We start from the raw sequence: 11,118 nt of genomic DNA, 5'->3' as shown, positions 1-11,118 counted from the left end.
TAGTATCTAATTTACCTGATTAATATATCCCTTTTTGTAAAAATGAGTGAAAAAGAGGTGGCGCCATACGGAAAGTTATCCTGGCAAAGTTGCAATACAAAGTAACGCAGAGTAAAAATTATGTTATTCATACACGAGAAAGGAAATATTGTTTATTCAAACTCAAATGGGACTAAACTTAAATTAACGTAATGTAAGGTAGGCAATTTTTAATTTTTAAATTGTGTAAAGAATGGGAATATAGTTATGATGGTTTCAAATTTCAAACCCTTTTTTTTATAGAAAAATTATATTAAATTTTATGCCTGGTGGAGGTTTCATGATGCAAAGTAAAGATTTTTTTTTTAACAGGAAAGGAAATGCAAAGGTCTTAAGCTGTTAAGCTGAAAGCTAATCCTCGATATAAATATTTTCGTCTCCACTATTTTTAAAGTTGAGAAATGGCATTTCAAGACCCCATGACTAATAGATGCTTAATTTTCGATTACTACAACCTGCGCAAACGCGCTCAAGATCTGGTGTTTCTGGTCACTAAAGTCTAGGATCGAATCCCGGCATTGGCTCTTAATTATTGCACGTAAAGAACCAAGTACACCTATGCCTTCGTTATAAAGAGAAGGGGTTTGCTTACACATGGTGTTCCATTTGGCTGCAATGTGTTTGTGCCACAGCGCCTTGGGGCATAGGTGAACTTTTCCAAAACAGTTCCACGACCACAAAGAGCACACAGTCAGTTAGAAACCAATATGTGACTTCGTGCAATATTGGGTTTGCGGTAAGACTAACCCTATAGGGTTTACTCTGCGGTGTACTATATTTTGTCGATAACATTTAAATTCAAGTTCGATACTTCTACTGTTTTACAAGTTGATTCAGATATACTTAACTTCTACTGATACTTCTTCTGTTTGTAAGGAAACATTCAATATTTTGTACTTTTAAAGATAAGGAATTAGACTGCAAGATAGTGCGCTAGACATTAAATAAAACATATACCGCATTCCGTTGGTTATTGTCACGAAGTAATGCAGTTCTGACAGTACAATCAAATCTCATCATGGTAGATTTAAGGATTAAATCAATCACCAGAAACTGAATAGCATTTACCGAATACCAACAGTGAGCAAAAAATCGCCCAACATAGAAATAGTGTTTTGGTTCGATGTGTTAGCACAAAAGCGATCCAGGTAACACCATAGAGCAAGGACACATCACGGTACAGCAAGGTCTAATACATAATGCTTTGCCATCATAAAGCCTGAAAGTTTTCACATTAGACCCCTGAAACTAACAAAAAGCATAGAGCAAAAAGCATATCATAGGTAAGTCAAGTCAGAGTTATGATGAACGAGGTATGCAGGCACCGTGACCAACACAATGCTGCCGTATGGTTCATCAGGTGAGAACCCTGGTGTTGGTTCTCTAGGACTGCAAGGGTGAAGATTCAGTCTGTGTGTAAAGCAAGATGGAAACGAACGGTGGGCCTTCCGCTAAACGCGAAGAACTCCTTATTCCACTACAGAAATATAAGACTACATTGTACACGCATAGTGATGAGGTACCGGAGAAACTGCAACCAACGGATCAGGTTAGTTCTTGGGCTAATAACGAACCTCAGAAATTAGTGCAATCAGTTAGCCCTGGCGGCCTTACACTTTCGTCTTTACTACAGTGACAGCACAGAGGAAGAGTCCTATGTAGGGCTATGCAATCAGTGTATAAATGAAAGAGGAGAGTTGTGTATTGAAAGTTCCCCACACCCGTGAATGAAACAAACCCGCGCACTTTAACGGTCCCAATGTTTGAATGCGCACGAGACTTGCACTGTTTATTTAATTTCATAAAGCCTGTAAGCTTGTTTCTTCTTAATTTATAAATGTATGTATTTTACTGATGTTCGAATTTTCAAGTTTGGATTAGCAGACTTTTGAGTTACTGTATTTGAGTATACACTTTGGGTAATCCTGGCCAACTGGATATGTACATTAATGTTTGTTGTTTACTTATTTGTTTTTTTATTTATTTATTTATTTAATTTCTTCAAACAGATTATTTGTATACTGAGGTGTTTTTGTTTTTGAGACATGGCTGAATTAATAATAACAAAAATGATAAGCATAACATTCGCTCAGCATAGAAAAATCATGCTTAACAGAAACTGGTTACCAGACTAAATTCCATAAAGTTTACATTGTTGCAACTGGTGCCCTAATCATTGTTTTCTTAGCAAAGAAATTTACTATGCAGTATTTTCTGCTTAACAGTTTAAGCCCTGATTGGCCACGGTGCATGTTTCAGGGCCAAATTTCATAAAGCCTGTTAGCACAAAAACTTACTATACCACTTGCTTAGCAAAACAAGTTGACAGGCAGGATGCTATACAGTTACCATTGCTGTTACTGGTACCTTGGTCATTTCTTGCTTCGATAAGCAGTAATTTCTGCTTAACAGCTTTATGAAATTGGGTCCTGCAGATCTTCAAAATGTTGGCTTTAATTATGACAAGACTTCAATAAATCAGCATTACCATTAAAATGTTGCCTATTTTGCAAAACGTTTCATTAAGCAATGCTTTTATACAAAATAAGGAGCACTTGCATAACCTATAATGCCATGGTATAATAGAAACTGATACTGGTCCTTGGCAAGCTTTGTAATAATATGGTGGTAACTTAAAGGCAGTGGACACTATTGGTAATTACTCAAAATAATTATTAGCATAAAACCTATCTTGGTGACGAGTAATGGGGAGACGTTGATGGTATAAAACAATGTGAGAAACGACTTCCTCTGAAGTGCCATAGTTTTCGAGAAAGAAGCAATTTTCCACGAATTTGATTTCGAGACCTCAAGTTTAGAACTTGAGGTCTCGAAATCAACCATCTAAACGCACACAACTTCGTGTGACAAGTGTGATTTTTTCTTTCCTTATTATCTCGCAACTTTGATGACCGATTGAGCTCAAATTTTCACAGGCTAGTTATTTTATGCATATGTTGAGATACACCAACTGTAAAGACTAGTCTTTGACAATTACCAATAGTGTCCACTGCCTTTAAATAATATTGGTTTGTTTAATATCGACTAACACAAACCATCATCCATCATGCTTCCCACCATTAGGTCATGTTTATTGTGCATGCCGCCACCGGATTGGTGTAGAGATTGGTAATCGACCAACCTCTCCACCAATCACAAACGGTCAAACATCTTGGATTATACATTCATAATTATCTCAAAATGGGAGACTTGTGTCAAAGCCATTGGACACTTTCGGTGCACAGTGTTGTCCAAAGCCCACACTTCGTGTTTATAAAATAACAAACCTGTGAAAAATTAGGCTCAATCAGTCATCGGAGTCGGGAGAAAATAACGGGAAAACCCACCCTTTGTTTCCCCACAATTCGCCGTGTCATGACATGTGTTTAAAATGAACTCTCGCTATCGAGAATTGATATTGTTTTAATGTTTTCTCAAAAAGTAAAGCATTTCATGGAATAATATTTCAAGATTTCAAGTCTTTCACCATTACCTTCTGTACACCCTGTAAATTATTTGTAAATCTGTGAACTTTTAATTTTTTTCTGTACCGAAAGTGTATAAAAGCTTTATCACATAATACTAAATACTGCAAATGGTTGGTTGCACATGATTTGAGTGCTAAAAGTCTCATGGTCTGGTGGCAGAGGAACTGCTCACAAGTTATATTATAAGGGATATTCTACTGCCCCTTCTAATTCTCAAATCCCTTGATTTGCCCCTTCTCAAAACCATGGCTTTGAGCTCCGGCTCTCTGTATAAAGCCACATTTAAACAGGAAGCCAATTGTTTTTTGTTTTTTTATATTCTATGAAGCCTAAACAGGAGCCCATAGTTTACAGATGTAAAAAAATATATCGGGGTTTAGCTGTCAGGGATTGGATAATAATGTTCGGGACAATAGATGGAAATACTACAAATTTATAAAACTTATAAATCAACCCCTGATAAAAGTGATATAACAGGTTGTGCAGCTGTATTTTTAAACATAAGCATTGGTGTGTGTATTAACAATGGATTCATTATGCCTATAATACTGCTATCACCATTATTGGTATTCAGTATTTCATATATTGTGGTTGTGGTACTGACATTAAATGAATGAGCCAGGCTACCATAAATGCTTCGCTTCATCCAGGTGTATAAAAAGACACTGTCATCATATTTTTGCGTTAGGTTAACATTGGGTTTTTTACGCTGTTTGAGATTGTACATAGAGAGATGGAATCTTACAAATGTTTGAAACAGGATTTTAAAAACCCCATGAAGGGTATGGATCATGGAATGCACATTTTCCCCATCTCCGTTACAGCATCTTTGTTCTTATAGTGCATTTTGTTGATTTGAACACATCATTGTTTTGTTGACCGTACGGTCTATCTACACAGGGGTACACCGTGCATGATTTAAACCATTCATAAACATGTTAAGTAAATAGCAATAGTGAACCGTGAGAGACAACAAAGGGAAGCAACATAATACATTGTAACCTTACAAATCATGAAAATGTGAGTTCTCTAACAGCGTGTAACAGACAAATTTTAGGCATGGTCATACATCCACCTAACTAACACTCGCCTGTTTGCAAGCTAGCTAACAAAACCCATCAAAGACATCTCAAACGTCACACCGAAAAGGCCAGTTACCATTTCTGTTTCAGAACTACAAGACAGCTTTATATACCAACACTGATAATGGTGACTTAGTGGAACTTACAGAAGATAGACCTGGGCAGGCTGCGAGACAGGTATGCACCTTGGCTTCGCTGGTCCTTTCTTATTCATACCTCCTAGGAGGCATGATACTTCACGGAGGCAACAGTATTACCTCCATGCTCCATGGTCATTGCCTTGGTGCCCTTTGAAATACTTTTGGTAGAAATTTACAATTAGGAGAAAATGCCTTGGTGCCATTGCCCCTTCAAAAACGAAGCATACAGGCCTGTCCTAGATTCAAATTAGGTAGGAAACCGAGCAACGCATACAGAAAATAATGTTTTTTACCAGGCAGGGCTACGCTCAAACACCCTTCACAAAAAAGTAAACAACCATACACTCATATACTTCGAAGTAAGGAGAGGGCCTAGGGGGACCAGGGCTCGACTTTACACTGGACCAATTATGGCCCCTCTTTAAAAACCACCACCACCACACCACCACCACACAAACAAAATACAATATTCAAATTAATATCCTTGAAACTGATAAATGAGCCAACTTCTATATACACACCATTGTGTGCCATTCATCAACGCTGCCATCAACGTGTTATTGGACCTTCCGAATGCGCTCCTTTAAAGGCAGTGGACACTATTGGTAATTACTCAAAATAACTATTAGCCTAAAACCTTACTTGGTGACGAGTACATGGGGAGAGGTTGATGGTATAAAACATTGTGAAAAACGGCTCCCTCTGAAGTGACATTATAGTTTTTGAGAAAGAAGTAATTTTCCAAGAATTTGATTTCGAGACCTCAGATTAAGAATTTGAGGTCTCGAAATCAAGCATCTCAAAGCACACAACTTCGTGTGACAGGGGTGTTTTTTTCTTGCATTATTATCTCGCAACTTCGACAACCAATTGAGCCCCAATTTTCACAGGTTTGTTATTTTATGCTTATGGTGGGATGGAACACTGGTCTTTGACAATTACCAAACGTGTCCAGTGCCTTTAAAACACGTAGTAGCTACAGACTTCAAAAAGAAAACAGCATAAACAACAACAACGAATAACAACAACATTTACGTCTCAGTCACCATAAACATGTTTTCCATAAATAGTCCAACTGAAGAAAAAAAATACTCCGGGCATGATGTTAAATATCACAATTTCTTAATAGCCGTATCAGTGATTGCACCATAATAATAGGTCTCTAATCAACAACAACGGAAAAACAACATAACAATCATAAACATGTTTTCCATAAAATAGTCCAACTGAAGACAACATACTGCAGGCATGATGTTGACTATCACACGATTGCTTACTACAGCCCTATCAGTGATTGCAATGATAAGTCTCCAATGTGGTCTCTGAAATTCCTTGTCGTTTGATTAATTGATTGATTGAATTTATACAGATAACAGTACAGCAAGAACATGCCCAAAATACATACACAACAACAGGAGAAAAGACAATGAAATAAAAGATAAACCAACATAGAACACATCATAGAAATACTTCACAAGATTATCCAAGGATAGTCCCCAAGAAGTCAATAGCTTGAGACTTATTTCCATTTGGGGTCATTTACCATACATGTAACAAGTTGATGACAATTCTTATCTCCCTGAAATAGTTTTGGTGCAAAATTACTCTACCAACTGAAAACCACACAATAAAGCAGACACCCAACTCAGTCAAGTGTTTTTCATTCATTTCAAGTTGTAAAATACATGAAAAACATAATATAAGCTCTTGAAAAAAAAGTTGACTCAAAATAACTGTTAGCATAAAAACTGACTTGGTTATGAGTAATGGAAATCACTTGATAGTATAACACATTGTGAGAAATGGCTCCCCTGAAGTAACACAGTTTTTGAGAATAAAGATAATTTCTTAAATATTAAAAGACTTCAGACCTGAAGCACTTTATCAGGCACCTAAAAGCACACAAATTTGTGCAATAAGGGTGTTTTTTTCTCTAATTATTCTCTTGCAACTTCAATGACCAATTGAGTCAAAATTTCCACAGGTTTGTTATTTTATGCATGTTGGGAGAATACTGGTCTTTGACAATCACCAAAGGTTTCCAGTGTCTTTTTATAACCATTTTTACCCTTTCCTTGACAGCTTATTGAAAAGAAAATAACAAACTACTCCAGGTCAACCTTAAAATGTGTTTCAGTTATGCTTTGAATCCCATAATCTGTTATGAAATACAACCAACAATGGCATATGGCACACCTACCTACATTGAGAAAAATGGAAGTTTCACAAAACATGACACAAAGCCAGTTGGGAGCTCCCTATAAGGTTATTTCACAATGCAAACAAGCCATTCAGTATTGATTCAATATCTACACCCACTTGTAAAAGACCCTGCAGGGAAAGTACTCTGGGTTTTTATTGAATACAAATCATGCACAAGAATATTTACAAGAGAAGAAAGTCTAATGTGAAAAATATATTTTACTGACAAATATAAATTCTCCTTTTCAATTTGATGGCATGTACAAAGCACAAACGTTTTAAGTACAGGGCCCAATTTCATAGAGTTGCTAAGCACAACAAAACTGCTGAGCATGAAATTTTTGCCTTGATAAAAACAGGATTACCAACCAAATTTCCGCTTGATTTTCAGGATAAGCAAACAATAGCTGAATACCAGTAACAAGCAATATGCAACAAATGAAAATTTGGTTGGTAATCCTGGTTTTATCAAGGAAGACGTTTCATGCTAAGCAAATGTTTGTGCTTAGCAGCTCTATAAAATTGGGCCCAGATAAATCCAGCTCACTAAAAGTCAACACAGTGTAGACTTGTAAATTATTACAAGAATTACCCTTAAATGACTAAATCTTAAAAGTAGGTTCATAATGTGAATTGTGATACTGATAATCAAGCCTATGGCAACTTTTAGGTCCCATTTTCATCAAGCCTGTCGCAACAAAATTGGCTAAGTACATAAAAACATTGCATAGCAAAAACAGATAAACAGCCAACACTCATTTTTGGCTAAGCAAATAAATTTTGTTGAGCAGTATTCTCTGCTAAACAGATAGTTCAATTGATGAGGATGTTTACTGGGGCATTGAGGGTTGTCAGCATTTGACCCAGTTTTTCCATTCCCTCGGAAGTGCTGATTAAATACAGAATGCTCATTTGAACATATACATACGGTCAGTGCCATAATCTTTTTAATAACTTTTCAAAATTTAATTTTTATTTGTTGACAGAGGGATGGTCTAAACTCCGTCCAGACAATGTTGCTGATCGCAGGATACTGTCCAGGTTTTGCTGCTACTATTATGATGGTAGCTATTATACACACAGGTAACTCATCAAAATCATCTGCTTTTTTAATGTAAAATTTGCATTGAGGATAAAGAATATTAATTTTGGCTTTACCGACATACACCGATGTGTGTTAGCACTGTATACTCAGTACTTTCCCAAGTTCTGTGAACAAAACAAAAAACACAGGCATACTGTTCGGGTGGGATTTGAACCCACAACCTTTGCAATTCAGGAGTCTGACCTACTTGGCCACCAAGACTGCCTGGTAGCTAGAGGCATTTTAAATCCTATATTTTCTCATCTTCGATCTTAAAGTTTAATTCTGCACTGAACCAACTTTGGTTGGTTTCTTGTTTAATTTGTTTGTCTTAGATGTGTTTGTTGTAAATTCAACGGAACAGCTCATTTAGTTTGTATATTGTTTTAAGAATGTTTTTGAGGCAATAAAGTTCCAGTTGAAAAGTCAAATTCGTATGTCAATCAGCACAACAAACAACAGTTGTTAGTTAGACATGTATGTTTACGCAACCTTCCCCCAGTAATAAAATATTATTGTATTATTAGCTGCAATATGTTTCGACCCATCTGTGTTAACCTATTTTTGTATAACAGAAATATCAATTATCTTTTATCTGTTAGGATGGGTTGGTTTCCTACTCTTTGCAGTTCTCACTTTTATGTTGGCTTACGCCGCCATACTGCTGAGAAACTGCTGGAATTTGGTCAGAGCCACACATTTTGAAGATTCCAATCCATATGGCGCCATAGCATATGAGGCATTTGGAAACTGGGCGCGGTAGGTACAGTTACGAAACTGTGGCATCATTGGCAAAGGGGGCGGGGCTGCGATTTAAACAGATTTAAACGTTCGGTGTCCTTACGAATGCATTCATTCATTCAGTCGATGCGGAGCATCAAACGATGGCCCTCCAAATACGTTGGTCTTCCATTGCTGTACGCAGCTCTCACGCAGCTCTTTTACGCAGCTGTACGCAACTGTACGCAGCTCTTACAAATACCCCCAAAACAAAAGCAGCTGAAATTCAAAACAGGACAGTTAAGTCTACTTGTTTATATTGTACCATAACTAGTCCAATTGGAGTCAGGTTTCTTTCCCACATCCAAAGTTTGATAACTGACGACTCATCTGGGCCAAATTTCAAAGAGCTGCTTAAGCAAAAATAAGCAGGATACCAGTCATAGATTCTACATATGAAATGGCATTTTAGCTGGTAAGCTTGTTCTGGTAAGCATAATTGTGTCTTTGACATTGGACCCAGAGCTCTGCAATTATTGTAATAGGTTTCTCAAGCTGCTCAGTTTGGGAGAACACAATTGACATGTTTTATTGAATGATTTGTTTGACCACCGTACATAAATCACAAAGGAACACACATTCTCAGTCCCAACATTTACTGTAAAATAAAACTTTAATTTTATAGATAAAAAGCAAAACATGCTTTCCAAGGCAGGTTTTTTAAAATTGCAGTTTAATTACAGTGCATAAACTAAGAGTATTAATTTTGTTTTACCCATACACCAATGTGTGTATAAGCACTATAGACTCAGCCGTCGATTTCACAAAGCTCTTCCTAACTTGAGATTAATCTTAGGACTTAGGACGAGTCCCAACCCTGCACTGTAGCATGCAGACCTTAAGATTAATCCTAACATATTACTCGTCCTAACTCGAGATAAGACGAGTCCTTACTCTTTGTGAAATCGATGGCAGGACTCTACAGTAAACCACATGCATACTACTCAGGTGGGATTCGAACCCACAAGCTTTGCATTTCTAGGGCAGTGTCTTACCAACTAGACCATCGAGATTGCCGGGTAGCTAGAAAAGTTTTTTTATATCTTAGTTTGAAAACATCCATTCTAAAGGTTAACACTCTGATCTTATGTTTAGACACATGGTGAATGTGCTGGTGGATCTCGTTAGTTTTGGCGCCAGTACAGTAATGCTTCTAGCTACGTCACAGCTTGTACTCATTGTGATTGGTCACAGTCTCGTTGGCACGTACTGCTATTGGCCAATTATCATCGGTGTGATCATGAGCCCGGCTATTCTAGTGGGAATGCCAAAGCACTTCTGGTAAGTGAAAAGGTTTTAACCTTCATGTTATCTTCCATTCATTTACTGTCTTTCTGACTCATATCTTTTGGTTCCAAAATATAACTCGATTTTCATTTCATTTTGTTCATATTCAAACTCAATAATTTACACCCTAAACCTTCTAAAAACTGTTCAAAACTAACCAAACATTTTCCATGCTAGTCCTTACAAGAAATGCTCACAGAATTTTTTTCTGAGTAGTAAAGACACATCGCCATAAAATCTGGGTGCGGGTTTGAGATTAGATTTCTCATATCTATGTTCTTGAGCAAGACACTTAACTTTAAATACTTTTCTTCACCCTAGGAGTAAATGGGTACATGTGAGAGAAAGTTTTTGTTAATGTGATGATTCGATTTGATGGGTTACATACATTAGAAGCAGACTGCAGTCTGCATTTTCCAGAGTGTGTGTAAAGCGTGATACAAAAACCGATTATTATTATTATTGAATTGTTAATTAATTGACTGTTGCGAAGTAAGCCATTTCTTCTCAATTTTTGTCCTTGAATTCAAAGGCAACTTGGAGCATTGAGTATCATCACTACCATCCTCGCCATCCTCATCATGTTCATCGACGCATCTCTCTACCTCCATGGTAACGGAGAAGCCTTACACCGTCTCCAGCCGTCCATGGAGTCTTGGGCGTTTGGCAAGCTGATAGGAGGAACCATCTTTCTGATGGGTGGTCACTTTGTCTACCCAGAGGTCCAGCGAGCTATGAAAGAGCCGGGAGACTTTGACAGAAGTGCCCTCGGATATTTCCTCTGTGAGTAAAAAGATAAAATTAAAAATCAGTCCTACCTCACCCAACAAAACATTTGTTTTCCAATAATTTCTATACAAGCCTTGAATTTATTTCTTTGTGGGGTGCAGCAGTTTTCCTCTGAGAATGAGAGCACGACAGCAAAAGCACAGGGCACCACAGCAATTGCTGTGGATGCATGGATTATTTTGAGGCCTCTAATACATATTCCGATGGCAGTTACAAAGCCCAACAGA

General features: G+C 37.3%; 2 protein-coding genes across 3 annotated transcripts in view; one reads left to right on the top strand and one right to left on the bottom strand.

The window, feature by feature from the left end:
- Nucleotides 1–7: 7 nt before the first annotated feature.
- Nucleotides 8–11,118, top strand: part of LOC117292975 (amino acid transporter AVT1E-like) — a 14,149-nt gene continuing 3,038 nt past the window's right edge. The window contains exons 1-6 of one of the 2 annotated variants that reach the window (XM_033775157.1): nucleotides 8–1,588; nucleotides 4,700–4,786; nucleotides 7,938–8,034; nucleotides 8,638–8,794; nucleotides 9,911–10,096; nucleotides 10,635–10,885. In XM_033775157.1, coding sequence (XP_033631048.1) covers nucleotides 1,466–1,588; nucleotides 4,700–4,786; nucleotides 7,938–8,034; nucleotides 8,638–8,794; nucleotides 9,911–10,096; nucleotides 10,635–10,885 — 901 coding nt within the window. In that variant the 5' untranslated portion in view covers nucleotides 8–1,465. The remainder of the gene's footprint in view (nucleotides 1,589–4,699; nucleotides 4,787–7,937; nucleotides 8,035–8,637; nucleotides 8,795–9,910; nucleotides 10,097–10,634; nucleotides 10,886–11,118) is intronic. The other variant, XM_033775158.1, reaches the window with a different exon arrangement.
- LOC117292977 (UDP-GlcNAc:betaGal beta-1,3-N-acetylglucosaminyltransferase-like protein 1) overlaps nucleotides 10,799–11,118 on the bottom strand; it is a 17,514-nt gene continuing 17,194 nt past the window's right edge. The window contains exon 13 of the mRNA XM_033775165.1: nucleotides 10,799–10,883. The gene's annotated coding sequence lies outside the window, so the exon portion shown is untranslated. The remainder of the gene's footprint in view (nucleotides 10,884–11,118) is intronic.

Source organism: Asterias rubens, chromosome 7, assembly GCF_902459465.1.
Source record: "Asterias rubens chromosome 7, eAstRub1.3, whole genome shotgun sequence".
In the NCBI taxonomy this organism is placed as follows: domain Eukaryota; kingdom Metazoa; phylum Echinodermata; class Asteroidea; order Forcipulatida; family Asteriidae; genus Asterias; species Asterias rubens.
This window is presented reverse-complemented; position numbering and strand designations above follow the sequence as displayed.